At 38.5% G+C, this 24111-nt stretch overlaps 1 protein-coding gene across 3 annotated transcripts in view; it reads right to left on the bottom strand.

Moving 5' to 3' along the window:
* The window catches only part of LOC139118335 (conserved oligomeric Golgi complex subunit 6-like), a 76544-nt gene that overhangs the window by 52085 nt on the left and 348 nt on the right, over positions 1-24111 (bottom strand). For 2 of the 3 annotated variants that reach the window (XM_070681596.1, XM_070681598.1), the window contains exons 2-3: positions 15977-16120; positions 8989-9060 (exon numbers count right to left, since the gene is read on the bottom strand). In XM_070681596.1, coding sequence (XP_070537697.1) covers positions 8989-9060; positions 15977-16120 — 216 coding nt within the window. Of the gene's footprint in view, positions 1-8988; positions 9061-15976; positions 16121-23827; positions 23927-24111 lie in introns of those variants that run through there. The other variant, XM_070681597.1, reaches the window with a different exon arrangement.

Here is a 24111-nt window from a genome sequence, read left to right as displayed (position 1 = left end):
GTGGTGTTTCTCCCCCGTGAATTCGAACGTCCTTGAACCCGTAGCCGCGATCATTGTTTTTTGATGTGTTCCGTGCTTGATGATTGGTAGAATTAATGTATCAAATTTGAAGACACATGTGACTGAATCCTGTGATTGTTAGACAATTGATGGTGTGTAGGGGCGAGACCGAAAGCAACAATCCAAGGACCAAGCTAGGGAGCATCATGCATTGCATGCTTTCTAACAAAGAGCTGCGTGTTTCCATATCTATATACCATACGAAATCCGGCTTTGACCAATGTTCCTGTCCTGTTTCGGAGGATAACTTTCGAGCTGCGTAACCGATGTTGAGGTTCAGATATCCAAATATCTTTCGTGTTCGAAAGGCTTATTGATTTACAGTGAATACAACTTTTGTATAATTAGTTTACGTGTACATAACCCAGCACACGGGGCAAAGCCAAATAAATACTAACCAATACCAGGTTGGAAAATTTCACCGAGTCGCTCTCATCAGAGGTCGAGAAAAAAATATGTCGGTATCGTTGCTCCGCCATGTTTATTGTTGTTTGTGCGACTAGTTTGAAAGTCATAGACTTTCTTAACGGTGAAATTCATATTGCCATTCAATATTTTACACACGAAGTCACCTGTCACCTCCATTCGGAAGCAAAAACGTTTACACAGAATGTTTTTATAGTGATAACTAGCTCCAGGCCGTGACATGTCTCTAGTTACGAAGAAACTTCGTAAATCAAAATCGACATCAACATTGAGCTGTGATCGTGAACCGTTAAATAAATGTCGGCAAAATAAAACATCAAATGGCTAAACTTTTTTGGGAGAGAGAGAGAGAGAGAGAGAGAGAGAGAGGAGGGGGGGGGTTCTGCAGTCGCGAACTGATCATGGTCTTTAGGATGGATAAATGCAGAGTCGGTTTACACATTTGCGCTGCACAGATATCGAAAATGTACAGATACTTTCCCGAAATTTGACTTATTTTATAACATGAGTAGAACAAAACCAAAAATATTGACGTTACTCTTCGGATGTTTGACTCGCAAGTTTGCTAAAGTTAGATTACATGTATACTTACAGAAAATGGTCGCCGTAGTCTTCTGTTCAAAAAATATATGTTCTTCAACACCACGTTTCTTATGATCGGTGATGTCACATTTTATTATTTTTATAAATATAAATTAATGCACCGATTTCAAACCGTAATTATTTTTTCTTGTCGAATTGAGAGAGTTTTTAGTAGTTCTGTAGACAAAACGATCGGAACAGCAGAGTATCTTGGCAATGGCACGACATCTACGCTATCGTTTAGCTGCAATAATTGTACAGTTGCAGCCAGAGCCCCGGTAAGCCGAATTCGGAACGTAATAACGCCAGTTGCAGCGGCGTCGTGGATTGACTGTACCTTTGTCATTTCTGTTGAAGTACACCTGTTATTGCTACAAGCATTGTGGGCTTCATGAAACGTTGTTTCTCTGTACATGTATACTGGTCTTGCCGTTATATTCAGTGTCGTATAATCTGTTGTTTGCATGTCAACACATTGGCCTGTGTACAACCTCCTGTGGACACTAATCGTGGCCGTAATTTACACAGACATAAACATTCGATCCCGTCCGGGGATGTCAAAGGTGAACGGGATTAACTTGATCCCGGGTATCAAGTCCCTGGCCTTTATGGAGATGCAAAATTCACAAATTTTGACTGCTGCTGAGGCCAAGCCACGATACCGCCAAGTGAGTGTAATCCGTCCCATACAAACATAACATGGTCTCGTACCTCCGAGACTCCGTGAAAACATGTCATATCATTTTTCTAGCTGCATTTTTTAGGGCACGGATATTAATATCTACAGTCTACACTGCTAAAGCGTCCTGCTAGTGCTACGCAAGTGCGACTACTCGATGTTGTGACACTCGGAAGTGTTTTGGCGCAGAGTAAGGGCGCAGTTTGGGCGGCGCAATATACCGGCGCAAAATGGGGGCGCAGTTTGAAATGCGCCGGCGCAGATTGCAGGCGCACTTTGGTGATTTCAGACCGCTTACATACCTGTTATCAAAATACAGTTTGAAACCAGGTAGGTACAGGATCTTTGATCAACAAATCCTCTACATGCTACAGATGACAGATCATAAAGGTTCATACACAAAATATTTACACACATTACAAATATTACTTCCTTTACAATATCTGTCCTTGTATAAATGTCAATTCTGACAATGGTACAACATAGCTTTGTGTCACATTGATGATTCATATAGTGCCATTCAGAGTCAGAGGCCACTCTCAATTTGACCACCACCACTTTCTTCAATGCATTTTTCAACATACTAGATTACTTCCACAGCTATTTTGTTTACATCCTTTTGTGCCTGAATTGAATGATCACTTCAGCAATACGATTCTACGAATGCATGACTACTAGTCACAGTAACTGTTAAACAGACTTTAATTATCTTCTCAACATGATGTACTTATTCATTACAGGATGTCACATCCTACGTCAAATTACTTCGCTTTCAAATCATGCCTTCAAAACAACTTTAAAACATCAAGCATGGTTATCAAGAGTTTGTGGTTAGGTCAAGTCAAGGGAATATAAAATAGATAACATTTGGGTCTCAAATGCCTTGCTCTTGGTAACGGCAACCGTTTATTGGAAATCTGCAAAAATAGCATCAATGACACTTTGCTCACATTTGCTTACATGTGGCAAGGCAGAATGCGTGTATACACGATATTTAACATGCTTCTATGTACCTTAGCTTGTGATATTCATAGTCAAGTGTATTTGAACAAATTTTGATACACCATCCATTGAAGTATGGAATGGTTGGCAACTTGCAACTGTTGATCACATACACTTACACAATACCATGCAACCTAGTACATCATAACTAATGATAAAATCAGCCATACCAAACTAAACGTGTCCCTAATAATATAAAATGCATAAAATTAATGTAGACAGTATTTGGTCTCTCTACGGTCTATAGTTGCACAAACGAAGACTAAGGTAATATGTAATAATGGGCATTCCTCACCTTCCACTGTTGATGAAGCTGCCACACCTACATGATAATGGTATGTCTCAAACTGCCACCAAGTTAAACAAACATTGCAGTGACATAGACAAATAGGGAAATTTCCAAATACAAACATATAGCAAGAAGCCTGAAGCTTCAGATATGTACATCTGTTTTAAAGCTATTCTAACAGACTTTCAAAGCATCAAACGAGGGATTTGTGTAGAAGCCATTGCTTACACAGACAAGCAATTCCATAAATATACAATATGACAATGGAAAAAACCCAAATCCTTTGAAATCAAAGTTGGAACTTTTTTCACACAAAATTGTCATATTTACATCCACAGTTGTAAGAGTTTGTAACTAGTAACCTGACCTTGTTGGATTAAGCATCAAAGTTTACTGACTATACAGATGACAGTACTTATATTGTCCTGCATCTTGAAAATGAAAGACTGGTTGTATACAAGATCTGTACACCATAACTTCTTTTAGATTCACTCATAGCCACTTCCATGCAACACTTTTTGTACAATATCGTATGTTAGCTGCCTTGCCAAGATAACCTGACCAATGTTTTATTCACCAAGTTTTCACTTTTGTTGCTCTGTAGCATTTTAGTAACCCTGACTTCATTTGAACAAGTCATCGTTGATGACACAGTCCCCACTTGTTAATAATGGGTACTTTGATTACATGTCCTCAGAGAGGATAGAGTCCTCTTCATTAATTAGGTCTGTGATAAAAATACTTTTGAATGAATTCGCTTGATACATGTCTGAGTTATGGTTCAGGACATGAAAAAAATCGTAACAAAATGGTCGCACAGCGGCCATATTGGATCGCATCACAAAACAAATTGATGTGCATAGCTATGACACTGGTCGATGCCTTGTACCAACTTTGAATAAAATTGGTCAAAACATGCGGATATGCCTGAGAAATGGCTCTGTACATGAAAAAAATCGTAATAAAATGGCCGCCTGGCGGCCATATTGGATCGTATCACAAAACAGATTGATGTGCATATGTATGACATAGGTCAATGTCCTTGTACCAACTTTGAATAAAATCGGTTGAGATATGCCTGAGTTATGGCTCTGTACATGAAAAAATCGTAATAAAATGGCTGCACAGCGGCCATTTTGGATCGTATCACAAAACAAATTGACATGCATATCTATGACATTGGTCAATGTCCTTGTACCAACTCTGAATAAAATCTGTTGAAACGTGCCTGAGTTATGGCTCTGTACATGAATAAAACGTAATAAAATGGCCGCCTGGCGGCCATATTGGATCGTATCACAAAACAAATTGACATGCATATCTATGACATTGGTCAATGTCCTTGTACCAACTCTGAATAAAATCGGTCAAAACATGCCTGAGTAATGGCTCTGTACATGAAAAAATCATAATAAAATGGCCGCCGCGGCCATATGGATCGTATCACAAAACAAATTGACATGCATATCTATGACATTGGTCAATGTCCTTGTACCAACTCTGAATAAAATCGGTCAAAACATGCCTGAGTAATGGCTCTGTACATGAAAAAGTCGTAATAAATGGTCGCCTGGCGGCCATATTGGATAGTATCACAAAACAAATTGATGTGCATATCTATGACATTGGTCAATGTCCTTGTACCAACTCTGAATAAAATTGGTCGAAACATGCCTGAGTAATGGCTCTGTACATGAAAAAATCGTAATAAAATGGCCGCCTGGCGGCCATATTGGATCGTATCACAAAACAAATTGACGTGCATCTGTATGACATTGGTCAATGTCCTTGTACCAACTCTTAATAAAATCGGTCAAAACATGCCTGAGTAATGGCTCTGTACATGAAAAAATCGTAATAAAATGGCCGCCTGGCGGCCATATTGGATCGTATCACAAAACAAATTGATGTGCATATCTATGACATTGGTCAATGTCCTTGTACCAACTCTGAATAAAATCGGTCGAAACATGCCTGAGTAATGGCTCTGTACATGAAAAAATCGTAATAAAATGGCCGCCTGGCGGCCATATTGGATCATATCACAAAACAAATTGACGTGCATCTGTATGACATTGGTCAATGTCCTTGTACCAACTTTGAATAAATTGGTCGAAACATGCCTGAGTAATGGCTCTGTACATGAAAAAATCGTAATAAAATGGCCGCCTGGCGGCCATATTGGATCGTATCACAAAACAAATTGACATGCATATCTATGACATTGGTCAATGTCCTTGTACCAACTCTGAATAAAATCGGTCAAAACATGCCTGAGTAATGGCTCTGTACATGAAAAATCGTAATAAAATGGTCGCCTGGCGGCCATATTGGATCGTATCACAAAACAATTGATGTGCATATCTATGACATTGGTCAATGTCCTTGTACCAACTCTGAATGAAATCGGTCGAAACATGCCTGAGTAATGGCTCTGTACATGAAAAAATCGTAATAAAATGGCCGCCTGGCGGCCATATTGGATCGTATCACAAAACAAATTGACGTGCATCTGTATGACATTGGTCAATGTCCTTGTACCAACTTTGAATAAAATCGGTTGGAACATGCCTGAGTTATGGCTCTGTACATGAAAAAATCGTAATAAAATGGCCGCCTGGCGGCCATATTGGATCGTATCACAAAACAAATCGACGTGCATCTGTATGCCATATGAAGTAATCCTTGTATCAAGTTTGAATGAACAAATACAGTTTACCATATCAAATGCTTACTAAATCACCACATTATATACTCTTAGTTCCAGTACGTATAAAATTACCCAAAAAAATCTTAAAAATACAAAATGAAAGATATCCCAGTAAAACTGAAAGTTTCGCAAAGTTGCCCCAAAAATTCAAAATTCCGGATTTCAACTTAATTTCAATATATCTTATTAACAAAAACCCTAAGGACCGGTTTACTAAATATCAAAGCAATCAGACTGGTAAATTTTGAGAAACAAATTTTTTGACCAAAAATGAGAAAAATAGCGCCAATGGCACTTGATCACAACTGGCACATTGTGAAACTACCTGTACCTGAAATACTGAATGGGTAGGTGCTGCGGGTTCGGAGTTTGTCAGTACATGTACACACACCCACACAATCATATCATATACATACAGACAAACTCAAAGACAGGCAATCTCAAACCTATAAGAAAAGTTTTCACTGGCACATATACTCTTGGCCATATGGGAGTTTGAATGGGTTAGCTTTACATACTGACATAGAGGAGAAGTTGTTGATTTTGCCTGCACTTCAAATGTTAAAGAATAGCCACCTGGTATTTGTAGCTGACAGCTGGGGAAAAAGTGACATGGGACAAGTATGGATTTTAACTGTTAACAAATTTATTCAATATATAAACACTTAACAGTATTAAAAAATCAAGCAGGTAGTATTTTGTAAAAAATACCGTCAAGGACAGTGTGCTCACATTCAGTTTGAATTGGTCTATTCGAGAAATATTTAAACCAGGAAAAACAAGAATGACAAAAGCAAATAAGGTCTGAAAGGTAGGTACTCGAGGTCATCTTTGGAAACATGCATATCAACTTCTATAGCAATGGGACAAGCAGATCCTAAACGCATAAGCAAATGTCAACACAAAAATAGACTGAGAAGGCTTGATAAAAAGAAAAGGTGGGAGTGGTAAAAAAAATGTACAAGGGATCTGGTAAAAAAGTAACGCTACCTCATCAATCTTCTAGACTCTACCCCCTCCTGAATATCAAATGTTCCATCCCTTGGTATTACATAACGCCAGATGACAGGAAATATATATACAACCTTGAGGAGTTTTTAATTACAATGGATGAGTGTTATCATTCTAATGTAAACAGCACTTAAGTTAGTTACAGATAAGACAATCAATCTGCAAGGCAGTTTATGTATTGACAAATATGTTATCTTTTACAAGCACACAGCAAACTGTTCTTGATTTTTCATTTACAATATTTGACATGGACTGAAATACATAACATGCAACCAATGTTTACACTTTGCCCATACACCAGATACATGGAGAAATTTCAACATACAATCATCAACTCAGAAACCCTATAGGAAAAAGTAAACATCGTTTTCTTCCAGAACAGCTGGTGCATCCACATCTGGAACAACTTACAAACTTAACCAATTACACAAGGATGATGACACAAGAGATAAAGTTAAACTGTGGTGAACTTGACTATTCCTTTCAAATCCTTACCTAACTTGACATCTTAAACTAAAATACACTGCATGGTTAATTGCGTGCAAAAATACATTGGGGTGGACCATTTGATAAGGGATGGTGTCTGGAAGATCGATGAGGTACATTATCTTTTTTATCCGATCCATTGTACATTCTTTTTTCCCCACTCTCCAACCTTTTCTTTTTGTCAAACCTTCTCTGGCTGAATTTTTTATTGGCATTGTTTGGAATTTTTTCAAAATCTGCCAGGATTTTTTTACCGCATTTCAACACCAAATACAGTTTACCATATCAAATGCTTACTAAATCACCACATTATATTCTCTTAGTTCCAGTAGGTATAAAATTACCCACAAAAATCTTAAAAATACAAAATGAAATATATCCCAGTAAAACTGCGAGTTTCACAAAGTTGCCCTAAAAATTCAAAATTCCGGATTTCAACTTAATTTCAATATATCTTATTAACAAAAACCCTAATAACCGGTTTACTAAATATCAAAGCAATGAGATTGGTAAATTTTGAGAAACAAATTTTTTGACCAAAAATGAGAAAAATTGCCCACAAAATACAAAATTGCAGATTTCATCCTAATTTTAAATATATCTGATTAACATAAATCCTAGGAACCTGTATACTAGATATAAAAGCTACCATATCAGAAGTTTTAGGAGAAAAAATTTTTGACCAAAAAAGGCAAAAATTGCCCCAAAAATAAAAAAAATTGCCAGTTTCAACATACCTTCAATACATTATATTGAGATTAATCTTAGCTACCTGTATACCAAATATCAAAGCTATCAAATAAGTAGTTTTTGGATAAAAAAAAATTTTATCACAAATTGGGAAAATTGCCCCAAAATTACAAATATGACAATATCAATACAATTTGTACAAGCATGACTGAGTTCATCCTGAGGAACATGAATATCAAGTTTCATAGCAATCAGACGAGTGATTTCAGAGAACAAGACTAAAAACGAAAAAACTACCCTAAAAATACAAACATGCAAATTTCATCCCAATTTTTGCACATGTAATTAAGAATACCTAAAGAAATCTGCATACCAAGTTTCAACCAAATCTGACCAATGCTTACTAAGTTTTAGCCATTTGCAGGATTTTTCCTTTTTTTCCCCTCATTTGCATATTTTTGGCACTGACATGATCATTTGAGCAAATTCACATCTCCACCCCTAGGTTCACCTGTACACCAAATACTAAGACAGCAGGTGCTACGGTTTAGGAGTTTTTGAACTGGACGGACATACATACATACATACATACATACATACATACATACATACATACGTACATACATACATATATACATACAGACGACATTTTTCCACCTTATAAGAATACCTCCCATTTGCATATATACATATGCATGTATGGGAGCTAAAAATCAAAATATTGTTATCAAAACCAGAATTTCCGTGCCAGAGAGCGAAACAGTGCTGAAAAGTAGCCGGCCAAAAAACGAATTAAAGTAGCCGGTCAATTTGGCCGGCATCCGGCTAAAAATGAATACGCTGAAAGATGATACATTGACATGACTTCCTGATATTTTCCTTTGTTCAACTGAAAATTACATAAATGCAGATTCACAAAATCACATTTCCTTTGGTGACATTCAATTTTGAACAAAGGAAATGAAGGAAGTATCATGTAACTACAAACATAGCATACTCTCCTGTTATTTGCCAGCATCTATGAATTGATAGTTTTAAACTGATGGTTCTTACCTTGAGTCTGTTTGTCATTTCCTGACAACAGCTACCCATAGCTTCTACGTCCAAATACACACTATCTAGTTGCTACAATATAAAGACAAAACAGGATAGTGTAACTCAATTAGTCATTCAAATTTCACTCTAATTCTAAATTTTGCAAACTGCTTGTGTGAAGGTCTCAACTTTTTCATGCTGGATAAATTGACAACAAAATTGTCTGAATCAATAAATCATGATTACTCTGTGTGCAAGAAACTTTGTCCTCTTTCTATCAAGAAACTTGCATTTCACAACAGCCAGGTTGAATTTGGTCAACAGCCAAGCAAATTCTAAATGAACTTGTACTTCAGTTGAAAGTAAATGGTATGATCTACAATTGCATGGCAAGCCAGGCCAGAATTGAAGTGGCTGCATTCATCTAAGTTGTCCATCTTCTGACCAGTCATTTCCTACAAAATATTTTGAGTTTATAAAATGGCACATAAATTTATAATACATGTGATAACAAGCGACCTAGAGGCCGATATAGCTCCGCTGTGTTTTATAGAGGATAACTATTTTTGACACATGTTGATGAAGGAGGTGGAAATCTTTAATAGCTTAATGCAGTGGCCAGAAAAAAGTGGCAAAAATAGCTGCAAAAATACACAATTGAAGATTTCATCATACTTTGAATATATCACAGCGGATCATCCCTGAGAACATGTCAACCAAAGCTATCTGATGAGTAGTTTTTTGAGAACAATATTTTCTGACCAAAAATGGCAACAATTGCTCCCAAAAATAAAAATTGCAGATTTCATCATAATTTAAAAAGATCAAATTTAGTTCATCTATAGAAACCTGTATACCAAATTTCAAAGCTGTTAAACCAGTACTTTTTGAGAAACACATTTTTTGACCAAAATGGAAAAAATTGCCCTAAATATTCAAAATTCCAGATTTCATCATAATTTCAATAAATATAATTTAGTTCATCTATAGAAACCTGTATACCAAATTTCAAAGCTATCAGATGAGTAGTTTTGGAAATACACATTTTTTGACCAAAAATGGCTAAAATTGCCCCAAAAATACAAAACTACAGATTTCATGAGAAATTAAATATATATTACTAAGCTCATCTGTAAAAACCAGTATACCAAATTTTAAAGCTATCAGACCAGTACTTTTTGAGAAACACATTTTTTGACAAAAAATGGCAAAAATTGCCCCAAAAATTCAAAATTGCAGATTTCATCATAATTTCAATAAATATTATTAAGGTGATCTGTAGGAACCTGTATACCAAATTGCAAAGCTATTAGATGAGTAGTTTTGGAAATACACATTTTTTGACCAAAAATGGCAAAAATTGCCCCAAAAATACAAAATTGCAGATATCATCATAATTTCAATATATATTACTTAGTTCATCTATAGAAACCTGTATACCTAATTTCAAAACTATCAGACCAGTACTTTTTGAGAAATACATTTTTTGACTAAAAATGGCAAAAATTGCCTTAAAAAATGCAAATTTGCATATTTCTGCACAATTTGAAGAAATCTGAAAAAGATCATCCCTAGGGACATATGTACCAAATATCAAAGCTATCTGACTAGTAGTTTTGAAGAAGTAGATTTTTAAAGATTTTTTTTACCAAAAATGACAAAAATTGACTTAAAAACACAAATATGCAGATTTCACCATGATTTGGACAAATCTGAGTGAAGTCACCCTAAGTAAACTGCATATCACATTTCAAAGCAATCGGACAAGCGGTTTCAGAGAAGAAGATTTTTTTACCAAAAACACCAAAAAATACCCCAAAAATACAAATATGCAAATTTCACCACGATTTGAACAAACTTTAGTGAGGTCACCCCAAGTGAACTGCATATAAAATTTCAAAGCAATTGGACTTGCGGTTTCAGAAGAGAAGGCAATTGTTGACGTACGACAGATGACGACGACAACGACGACGGAAAATCAACCTATTTGATAAGCTCCGCGTCACTGACAGCGGAGCTAAAAATCTGAGACACACTTTGGAACAGCGTTGTGACAGCTTGCATTCCAGCAAGTTTGAGTGAGATGTTTTACAGGGTTTCTGAGATTATTAACCACTAGAGAATCGTTAGCTTAAAAAGGTCAATTTCTGGTCTTGGAACCTTAATCTGTATGGTTTCTAAAGGCCAGGGACTTGATACCCGGGATCAAGTTAATCCCGTTCACCTTTGACATTCACTGGCGGGATCGAATGTTTATGTCTGTGTAAATTACGATTAGTGTGCACAGGAGGTTGCACACAGGCCAATGTGTTGACATGCAAACAACAGATTATACGTAACTGAATATAACGGCAAGACCAGTACACTGAGAAATAACGATGCTTATAGCAATAACAGGTGTACTTCAACAGTAATGACAAAGGTACAGCACGACGCTGCTGAAACTGACGGCACTATTACGTTCCGAATTGGGTTTACCCGGGGCCCGGATGCGGGCTGCAACTGCATGTACAATCATTGTAGCTAAACGATAGCGTAGACATCATACAACAAGATACTCTGCTATTTCCGATCGTTTCGTCTACACAACTCCTAAAAGCCCTCTCACTAAAAAAATAATAATGGTATGAAATCGTCGGAAATTAACACCGTGGTGCATTAATCTATTAGCTTATTTATAGAAAAAATAAAATGTAACATCACCGATCATAAGTAACGTGGTGTTGAAGAACGTATCTTTGGACAGAAGACTACAGCGACCATTTTCTGTAAGTATATAACTTCGAGCAGAGTTCCTACAATAGCTCTACAAAGCAGGGTCTAAAAAACTTGCAAGGCGTTTTAACAACACGCACAGATATATTGATGATCTGATTAGTCTAGACAATCCAGACATATCAAATTACTTACATCATATATCTACCCTGATGAGCTGGAAATCAAGGAAACAACTGAGAGTAAGAACTCAGCTTCATATCTTGATCTGTTCCTACAAGTGGGTATTAATGGGCTACACACTAAGCTGTATGACAAAAGGGATGATTTCGATTTTGAAATCATAAATTATCCCCACTTATCAAGTAATATTCTATCTGCACCTGCTTATGGTGTGTATGTGTCTCAACTTCTCAGATATTGTAGGGCTTGTGATTCCTACGCTGATTTTCAAATGAGACACAGCTTATTGGTATCCAAACTAGTGAGACAGGGATATACATCCCAAAGACTCATGAGGACTTTCAAAAAGTTCTACGGTCGATATGATGACATTGTGGCTTTAGACAATTTTGGGACCAATCCTGACGGGTGTAGCATGCTAGCAGGCAGTGTTCACGCTAGCGCTCGCCAAATTTGCTATCGCGAAATCAAATTTCATTTGGCGATTTTATTTTGCACAGAGTTCGTCACTTTGGCAAAGCCCCAATTTGGTCTTGGCGGCAGCTTCGATCGTGATCGTAACGTAGGCTCCCCTACGACAGCCATTTTGTTTGAGTGTTTTGATCGCACTCAATCTCACGATATTTAACCAATTTGTGGGAATTTGTTGTCATGGCTGTAAATTTAAATAAACATGGCATCGCGGGATATGTCTCGCTCGCGCACGCAACGCATGTCACTGTTCAAGATGTCGGGGAAATGGAAAACGGCATCGAAATCGAAAGATATATCGTCATATTTTGGCAGTGGTAGTCGTGGTTCAAATGGTAGTCGTGGTTCGTGTTTACCGAGGGGAAAGCTGACGTTTGCCCGAAAAAGGATGATTTGGTTAAACATGAACGATCTCGCGATCACAGGTATGTACTGCCCAACTTTTCAGAAATTTGATCACTGATCGGTTCATTGTACATGTTGTGGGAGACTCGTGCCGTGGTCGTCATGCAATGTTGTTTTGGCACATTTTGACTGTGGCACGCCACAGTCAAAATGTGCCAAAGCAACATTGTAATGGCGATGGTGACATATGAAGTCGGTACGGTGAATTTCAAAGGAGCTCAGAAAGTTTTAAGGTTGATTTATTTTCGCCAAAATGTGCGGAAAACTAAATCACTAAGAGACAGCCGTTGACAATTTTGGCATCCTTGATCTTTGACCGCCTTAGTTGGGTAAGCCGCTTGGAAGGCGACGGTTATGACCCAAACAAGCCGCTGAAGCACTGTTCATTGCCGTACAAGAACGAGACGACCAGTCCATTACTGCTTAAAAATGGGCGATCTGTCAGGTTGGCTTGTCACCGACTTGGATGACAATACGCCCTGCTCGGGCGTACTTAGAAGGGTCATGAGGTTAAAGATACAGGGTTTCCCACCCGTACTAAACATGGGCCTGGGCCAACGTCCTTGGGTGGCAGGTGCGTACTGCCACGTACCCAGCTGGACGGAATGTCAAGTTGAGATGCTAATGACATTGACTATGTTATGCTAAGTGCTTTAGGGATTTGCATTGCAAATGAGTATTATTAGCAAATGGTACGGACAGGCAATTTAACACAGACCATGATCAAATTTTGAGCACGGTTGTGCCGTTCGTTTGTGCTTTACAATTGTAAATTGAAACACGGATTATTTTGTACAATTCCCCCAATTGTAATTTTTGTAACATGGACCTGGCACTCGGACATCGAGACAGACTCCGAGATTTATTGTTTGGCATAATGTAAATTATTCCCGAATAAAATACTATCTATGATCGCATATTTTTATTCGTTTTGTTTTTACCCCCACTTTCGTTTTTGGCAGATCCGTAAGGACGCTATAGTAATGGATGAACGTGTGTCGTATCACGTGGGAGGGGCACAGCCCAACGGAGTCTGTGCTCGTGCGACGTAGACGTTGTACCAACCACCTGTCGTATGGGTTAGTGCATAGAGCAGTTGCACCGTCCAGAGCTAAGGTGGTACAAAACTGCACTTTACTAACAACTGCACAACTAACCTGTTAGGAAACGGTAACACTAACGAGCTAACTGTGCACTGAACTGGCCAAACTATGTACACGCTTTCCTTCAATGGCGAAGCTAGGTCGTTGACACTACGTCAAAGCCGACTGCACTGTGCGACTCTCCCAAGTCGTTTAAAGTACGTGGCCAAGTGACACAACCCAGGGGGAACAGGACAGGTTTGAGGGTGCTGCCGCACCCAAAGCACTAACCCCTGGGTCTTCTACTAACCCATGAGCGAGGTGATGTTTCCGCGGCGTGGACGTGCGTGACGGCGAACGAGCTTTACTTCCGCAAAAGTAAGCTAGAAACGGGCATAAAAGTGCATGTCCCCCGGGGCAAACAACACTGAAGACATTGTTATTTTCTCGACACAAACCCATGAGCGGTTGCCCCTCTATACGGGCATGCAAAAATTTTTGAAGTCTTACACGTATATGGTTGGTAATCGTACCCCGAAAATGCGGTATTTTCCCGCCTAATGCCTGGCAGGAAAGCGTGCAGGAGAGCCAATCTTCTGTAGACACGGAAAAGGGGACCGGTTTTGACCGACTTGGCAGGATAACAGACAGGGGCGCTCGGCAGGAAAAGGGTTAATGTCATATTAGCAGACTACCCAGCTAAAGAGCGCCTGTGCTTGCGGGTCTGCACTGTGGTCGCCCCATATAATTACAATGCTGTACGTATCTAACATGTTGACATCGCAAACATTTACTGATTCACACCTGTAGCGCGTCCTTTTTTGATTGACAGCTTGCAGACCTTTGTTATGGCCGCTTGCCATGCTGGTTAAGTTGAAGACAAAGAAAAGTAACTTCATCGATCAAAATCACCTTTATTTATGCTCAAATCATAAAATTTTAGCGATACATTCAATCACTAGACATTCATAATTAGGTTTATGTGCATGGACGCCTAAGTTTCTTCTCCTGTGACCATTTTGGCATGGATTTTAAGGAGCGATCAAGCATGACGCCACCCAAGCCACGCTTTGCATAAACTAACTCCAACAGGGGCAGCTAGATATTTATACCCGGCCCTGGCCTTTAAGGATAAAGGGACATAAACTGTAACTTGTGGCAAGTTTTTTCAGTATTCTGTATATCAACTACCATGTCTGACCCTAATCCGTTTGTCATGCTGAAATTTTGAGTATTCTTTTTGTCAACACACCTTGTATGTGTGTTGTGATCATTGTTTATTGTTTACAAATGAATTCTAGTCCGGACTTGAATACAATTTTCAACAATAACAATGTAGATTATACTCATATAGGTTGTGTTGATATGCTAAATACTTGGCATTAAATTACAGTTTAGTGATTCAATGCAGAAAGTGTAGGGAAACCACAAAACAAAAGTTCTGAAAAAATAGCCAAAAGATACAGCTGATGGAGCTTTAAATGTGAGTAGTTTTGTACATCTTTATTGTTTTTTCTGACACAAAGAAATGCTCACCCATTTGAAAGTTTGGTACTTTGCCAAAATTTATCATGGAATCAGAATGTAAGTCTTTATGGTATTTCAATATGTCCACCCTACATGAATGTCATATCTATGTAATCAGCATATGTTTATGCAAATATTGTAACAGTTTGATATGCCCTCCATGTTGCATCAAAATTGTCTTTTGCAGTAGTGTGCCAAGTAAAATTATCAATTTCAGAACTCCTTGTTGTTGTCCCCAGTTAACAGATCTATGGACACCTCAAATAATATTATATATTCTTTACCTAAAATATAACTTTTGGTGATTTTAACAACAGTAAAGTGAAAACTTGCAATCCAAATTTTCACTCAGTATCATCTTTCACTTTAACTAATATTGCAGTGTTCTTTTATGTTGTACTTGAGTGTGCTTTTTTTAATCTTCTTTGCAATTCACCTATGTAAAAAGAGCCTATGATATATTTCTCACAGGCTATCCTGAATGAATGAATGAATGAATAAACAAAGAAACAAACAAAAATAAACAAGTAAATAACACATAAATAAATAAATTAATTAATGACTGTTTAAAAATTCAAACACAGGTTTCTCTGATAATAGTCCATATTGTATGTCTTTACTACCTCTTTAACTTCCTGGATTGCCTGTGCAAATTGTTCATTGATGGCCAAGCTTCGTCTTTCTATGTCACCTCTCAAGTTACGGCGACTTCTCAGACTGTTTTCATGAAAGAATGTTGATAAAGCCTTCAGAGCCTCTAACACTTCCTGTAGATACACAAACAAAATGAAAAGGATGAAGCATTATTATGTTGAAGACAAAATGTTGAATTTACAAAATTGCACGTTTTATACTGTGTAATACAGCATTCTGGCTTGCTGCATTCCAATGCTTCCCATCAATGCTTGAAAGTACTGAACATTTTGAACACTTCTACTGAAACTACAAATTTAACATATACTATTACAATGCAAAGCCATTGAGGCAGAGGGACTGTGGTAGTAATGATAAACTTACCATGTTTAATTTAAAAATTTTTTGACATTTGCTGAACAGGATGGAAAGCACATGTGATGATGTCATACTATACTACTATACTATAGTATACTTACGCAATAAAGCACACCCAGCGACAGTATACCACGAGATTTTGACCAGTTCACGACATATATGCACAAGCGATAGCGAGTGCATATATGAAGTGAACTGGTCAAAATCGAGTGGTATACCGTCGCTGGGTGTGATTTATTGCTATTATATCATAAAAGTATATTGAAATTCTAAAAGTATATTGAAATTCTGGCGTGGAACGTCAAAAACGGATTTTTTCTCAAGCTTAGAGCTCGTGTGTATGCCAGCCGTGGCATATCGCCAATATACCACGGTTCTTTTCGCGTCTCATCTAATCAGATCACTGCATTTGCGCCATCAATATACTGGTATGATATAATAAATGATATACAATAATGTCTTACAAATGAAATTCTGCCGTTTCCCTGGTGGTGTTACAGCTTTGTCTCTTTAGAATTGAGCAATTTTGTTCAACGCTTAGTCCAGCCATGGAAAAATGCGATTTTCTTGCTTATAAGCAAGAATGCTTTTGATATTGCCAAAGATATAGTTTTGTTCTGTGTTTATTTGCCACCAGAAGGATCATCTACTTATACAAATGAAGAAGTGAATGGAATTGAAATGTTGGAAAATTATCTTGTTCATTTATATTCATCAAATATAGATTTCGACTTATCATTGGTGATCTTAACGCCAGAATAGGTGCCCTAGAAGACTATATCGTTGACGATGGAGATAGTAATTTGTCTTAGGTGTAATCGATGTCACAAAAAAACGTTGACGATTCATTAAATTCAAGTTAATTACGACACCCAAAATTTGTTCAATTTGTGCGAGATTGGGAAGTAAAACTCGGTTCGTACATCGGCAGAGCCATTCCATGATAGCAAATATCGACATCGCGTCTGGGGACAATTTGTCGTGTCTATTTTTTGTCTGCATTTGATAGCAACATGAATGTCCTTGCACTCAATAAAGAAGGCCCTGAAATTACCAGTTAAAATCGGCGTACTACGATGGGTTGCAACGTTTTAGCCATTTGAGTCAACATCACATCGTTTACCCCACGACTACGTAACCACCTATCACCAACCCGACATGCGAACCGGGCAGGCGAAATTTATTCCTTTATTCCATTTTGATATTTATACGCCTACAGACTTGGAGCAAGTTTACGATCACATGTTTATGTAAGAAACTTCATAATCACGTTCAATAAAGAAAGCATTCTGCTATAAAGCTCGGGTCAATAAAATACGCTGCTGGTATAATTGTTTTGAAGTCCGAAGCTCTGCATTCAAGATTACAGATTGGTAGGTATTCTTTGAACTTTGAGCAAACAGAACAATGGATGTAAGCAAGGAATAAACTAGAAATATTTATGTGTTATCACACGACCCCAATATTATGTCTTGTGTTGATAGCATTGTTTTTTACAGAATGATAGAGATATTGCAAATCTAGTTGGCGCGATCACCATGAAATAATCAAGAAAATATAAATTGACCGACATATCAATGTTGTTTATGGCTCTGCACGCATCGATAACCATAGCCGCGACGGGGTATGTGCCGCTACGGACCACGCTTATCTAGATAAAATGCTCTGCATTTTGATGATTTTGAATGAATGTGTCTGTAGACTACTGTAGCTGCACAGTAAAATTTCTCAGATCATTTCTGCTCTGATCGCCATAAAATGCCGACGTTTTGTCAAGCAACACCGCTCACCGGTACCATTTTTGTATATCCATGGCACAGGTGCACGGAACGTTTCGTAGATCGTCGACCTCGGTACAGTACCGAGGTTTGGCCTTCGGCCTCACAGTGTCAGTCACAGTACCGAGGTTCGGCCTTCGGCCTCACTTCCCATCCGACGACGATCTACGAAACGTTCCGTGCGCCTGTGATCCATGGCGGTACATAAGCCCAGTGCAGCACTGAAAATTCCGTGAACTTGATTTGTTTGAAGACCCATCAGCGTGGCTAGACTTGGCTGACGTACAGCTACCGTACGTTCAATAATGATTCTACATAAATCAGACTTGTTATCCAAAGACTCTTGGTGTTGAAAGGTCAATTTAGACATTGCCAGATTAAAAACATTGTCCCGAAATCATTTGCTGAACGTGACACTCTATGCGATGATCGTTTTTTGGACGTGCGATTCTGTGCATGTGATGACGACGTCGAGTTCGTGAACCCTGTGACGTATTTGATTTGCATAATTGATGTCAACGTCACGCGTCCAACTGCCCGAAAGTCAGCAACATTGCATTGACCATGAGAGTACAGTGCGACTTTACCATACGTATTTAGAGATCAGCATCCAGCTTTGATGTCCCACATATTTCTGTCATAAAATCGATACTTGACGTGATGCTCGGTCTGTAAAATCATCAATATATGTTGGAAATTTGTGACTCCATTTCTCAACACTTTTTATCGCACGTCATGTATCTCTGGGCACGCTGGGTTCATGAAATCGCCGAAACTTTATGACTTCTCCACTCTAAACTTTATGACTACTCTAACATCGATACTAGATTATTTAACCATGACGTGTACACTCTGTCTGTTAAATCGTCCATCTTTACATCTGACCATATTTCCTCTGCAAGTTGGGGATACCCATAAACAATACTGCAATGAAATGACGTGCCTCTATTTTTTTTACATCCATGATTTTAGCTACCGTACGCCGGTATGTCAAATCGCTGATAGAAGATTGCACTCATAGCGAGAACGCAATGCAGAGTGGCTTATGCGTACTGTGCGCGTAACTTTTTGCACAGATTTGGATTGAGATGTGCCGACTCACAAAACATGCTCACACAGTCGCATTTTCTGGAGAACTAAAAATTTACTGAATGCAACATTTTCGTGGTTGCCAAGCAACTTGTGGCCATAACCCAATTCTGAGCTATTTGGCGCTTCGTCGCGTTACTGACAAGACTTGCTCCAAGTCAGTCTTGTCATTCACTCAGTTTCCAAATGGCTGTCCGCAAAAATCAGACGACTTCAAAACAATAGTTTACTAATGACGTACTAAGTAGCGCGGTTTTCCGCGGTCTCATTATGCATGCAAGCTCATTAAAAGCTGCTAACTGCTTTACCGCCCGTCCCTCCAGGGTTAGAGGTATACCGCGGGAGGTATTGGCGGTACCGCCTATTTGAAAATGACCTCTTCCCTAATACTATAGTATAATCCTATCCGATTTGGGCAGACTATAGTGAAGCATACCTGATTTCAACAGATCCAAGGCTAACATGGCTGAACTAAAAAAATTATCATACAATAAAATATGCCCCATGTTATGGTACATTCTTGATAATAGCTACCAAACAACAGCATATCCAAGGACTGTCTCGGTGACTTGGCCATGTACCCTTTCCTGGGCCCCTGCCTGAGCCTTATGCACATACCTTATTGTGATCTTCCTATCAATGCTACAGAAGTTTTTTTTGTTGGATGTATGTAACTAAGGGACCAACATGCTTTCTTGTATTGACGTATGTTTCAACTATTGGATTTATGCACTTTCGATGTATTACAGTGACAGAATTATTATTTTGCACGGACTATGTCATTGACAATGACTTGTTTGTCTAGAACCGGGGTTGAATATATGCATTGGCACCCATCCATTCAGTATCTTTCAACATATCAAAAAAAAGTTAATCATCTTTGAGCCATTTTAACCATATTGGGTCCAATTTTTGGTCACACTATCTCATTATTCCTCATTACAATATTCTCAGGGAAAGAATTTGGAAACTTTGATTTTCCAGAGGCTGCCAAATTGAGATTATGCTAATTAGCCAAATTATTTTTCTAGATTTGGACTTTAACCCTTTTCCTGCCAGACAGTATCACTTCCCCATCAGCCAAGTCACTAAAAATTGGTATTGAGCCAAAACATGGAGTATTTTCACCCACTTGGTTTGGTATTTTATAGCATCTTTAGTCCCAAAAAATCAAGTTTACAGTATTTATGTTTTCAACAGCCTTCAAATGTACAGTATTATGTTAAAATACACCGTGTGGAATATGTTGTGTTTCATTAATTTTAACCATCTTGATCTGGTGGTGAAATATGGACTTGGCAGGAAAAGGGTTATGCTAAAACTTTCAACAGGTGTCATCAAGATTTTGGCAAAACATTTAAGCAATAACCCCCGCCGCAGGAGGGTATACATGAGATTTTGGTACAATGCACAACATATAGCATGAGTCGATAGGTGAGTGCTATATGGAGCGAATTCTACCAAAATCGACTGTATACCCAGCTGTGAAGGGGGTTATTGCTATTATATTATATCAACTTGCGTGTCTTTGTTGTCTTACTTGGGTATTTTCATCACTTTAAGCCCTAAATGCAGAAAACGGACGTCTTCACAAGAGATCGACCGTAAGAAATTCTGCGCCCGAGACCGAGCATTTTTAATAAGTTGGGCACACAGTATCCTACGATACGTATTACGTTCATATCGACATTGCATTTTATTCGCATGCAACACAACACCATACTTGTCAAAAAATACCTGCTACAGTCACACAGAAAATGGGTCAACAGAAAATGGGTCAAGAGTTCAAATCAAAAGAAAAAGTAACCATTTTTTTCGTAAATTTACAAAAGAACAATATAGTCCTGGCTTTTTTTGCAAACTAAAAATAGATTTGTCTCATTCTGTACCACATATGCGTATACGGTATACGTTGACTGTTGCGACATTCAGAGACGGCACAGTGTAGTTACAGAATCTATTTTTGATGGATAATTTGGACGTCAATTGTACCAGAAAACAAAAAGAAAAAGTTTCTTTCAAAAAGTTTTGAAAGAATCTAGACTTGTGATGACTGCAACTGTGATGAACAGTTGTGCAGAGTGTGTTGCATGATGCAGCAAGAGCTGGACGCTGACACTGCTCGTTGCATTTGATGTTAAATTTTATCACAGTTGCTAGGAGTCATCCCATACAATGTTATTTTGAACTTCTTGGTCTACATCGTTAGGACACTCCGGTCTGTTACAGCCCAAACTTTGGTAATATCTGACATACCATTACTGTGAGAAAGTGTCAATTTATGGGTCATGAACGAATACTATCTTCATTTTACATAAAGAGCGGTAGGATATATCACGTTTTGACTCCCGCAATATCAAGCAAAGTGCACTGTGCACTGTTGCACTAATATTTGTGTGCATCACACCCAAAATATGCTGCTTCAGAGATGTCTTTCATCATCGATCCAAATTTACACCAAGAGGTGAGTTACAGACCCACACTTTATCTGTGTATCAAAATTCAGTCTTAGGCCTTTGAAACAAACTGGAATGTTTCTGTTTTTCTCAAGGGTCTATGGTTATATAGGTACGTTCAAATGCACCGACCAGGCAATTTTCGAATATGCTGCTTCAGAGGCCCGTTTTACCACCGCTATCAGTGCTAAAAGTTAAAACAGTATTTTAGCATCGGTGGAATGAGCTCTCGTTCAATCAAAGGGTCCTCAGGCTCCGATGATGATGATGTTGTTGTTTTTATTATTGTTGTTGTTGTTGTTGATAGTATTTGCAGAAAAGAACAAAGTATGCGCTGCGAAATTCAATACAGCCTAACTATACATGTGCGTTGCAGCCTAACTATACTATGCGTTGCAAATTCAATACAGCCTAACTATACATGTGCGTTGTTGCCTAACTATACATGTGCGTTGCAAATTCAATACAGCCTAACATTACATGTGCGTTGTTGCCTAACTATACATGTGCGTTGCAAATTCAATACAGCCTAACATTACCCAAGGGTTGTCACTTCATTGCCACACACTTCTTTTCAATCGCCAAAAATGCACCTAGCCAGCATCGAAATCGGTAAAATTCGACATAGGGTCAAAGCACATTAGTCCTTCTCAATCATACTCAGACATTTTTACCTCTTGCCGATGAAAAGTCGACAAATCGGCAGGTTTTTCAATGCATCTAGTGGTCTCTTGATTCCAGATTTAAAAGGCCGCGCGAAAGATCTAGTCACGTGGGCGCATTTCAAATCGAACCAATAGCAGAGCTGGATGGGCCCAGCGTGAAAACCCGGCAGTAACGTAAGTTTCTCACGTCTTTGGAAAGAACGTTCTCTTGCTATGGGTGAACTGGAACTGTTAAAGTTACCAGAATTTCATACGCAGACGCACGCAGACAGTGTCACCCATAGTCTTCAAAAGACGTGAGAAACTTACGTTACTGCCGGGTTTTCACGCTGGGCCCATCCAGCTCTGCTATTGGTTCGATTTGAAATGCGCCCACGTGACTAGATCTTTCGCGCGGCCTTTTAAATCTGGAATCAAGAGACGACGAGATGCATTGAAAAACCTGCCGATTTGTCGACTTTTCATCGGCAAGAGGTAAAAATGTCTGAGTATGATTGAGAAGGACTAATGTGCTTTGACCCTACGTCGAATTTTACCGATTTCGATGCTTGCTAGGTGCATTTTTGGCGATTGAAAAAAAGTGTGTGGCAATGAAGTGACAACCCTTGGGTAATGTTAGGCTGTATTGAATTTGCAACGCACATGTATAGTTAGGCAACAACGCACATGTAATGTTAGGCTGTATTGAATTTGCAACGCACATGTATAGTTAGGCAACAACGCACATGTATAGTTAGGCTGTATTGAATTTGCAACGCATAGTATAGTTAGGCTGCAACGCACATGTATAGTTAGGCTGTATTGAATTTCGCAGCGCATACTTGTTCTTTCTGCAAATACTATCAACAACAACAACAACAATAATAAAAACAACAACATCATCATCATCGGAGCCTGAGGACCCTTTGGTTCAATCAGAACGACACAAGGTAGCATGATATATATAATATATATATATATATATATATATATATATATATATATATATATATATATATATATATATATATATATATATATATATATATATATATATATATATATATATATGATATAGTTTTAAAAATCGTCCAGTCACCCTATTGCCTAGACCCTATACTTCGCTTACGGCCGTGCCTCCGACCCCACTCCGGCCATGCGAAGTATAGGGTCTAGGCAAGTCACCCTATAGTAGTAAAGGATACTGGCTATAATGCCTCATACCCTGACACGCCCACTTCACCCACAACGTGAGTGTGTTTTGTGTTCAAAAGTAAATCAGTGAGAACTAAAAATAATGCATGGCTCAAATCGTTGCAATTACAGCCACTCATTGTAAATCTGAGACCATTGGTGCACTGACTGACCAAATTGAGAACGGCCCTGAAACGAAACCATGGTAGTATTGGTACTCTGCAGCCCGGGCTCTGCAGTTTCTTTTCCTTGTAATTTTCCTAATGCTCTCGGAAGTGGCGGAACTCCAGAAAGTCGCTTACCGGCAAAGTTACAATGACCTTGGAGTTCAATGTCGAACCACCAAAAACCACTGCATCAGACAATCTACGTAAATTTACATCCATGCATCAGACAACCTACAGTTGAGATTTACAGTTACCGGATACGCCAGTCGTGATGACGTGGAAACGAAACGTCCACACTGCACTGCTGTGCCACGATTCAGAGAACACTGGCAAAGCTGACGACCGCATGCCAGCCAATGTCGTGTCGGCAAGCAAAGGGAAATAGTGACTTGACGCAAAATTAGCAGAGGAGAATACTA

The sequence above is a fragment of the Ptychodera flava genome, chromosome 19 (assembly GCF_041260155.1).
Source record: "Ptychodera flava strain L36383 chromosome 19, AS_Pfla_20210202, whole genome shotgun sequence".
Taxonomy (NCBI): Eukaryota; Metazoa; Hemichordata; class Enteropneusta; family Ptychoderidae; genus Ptychodera; species Ptychodera flava.
The sequence above is the reverse complement of the archived record's forward strand: the minus strand, read 5'-3'. Positions and strand labels throughout refer to the sequence as shown.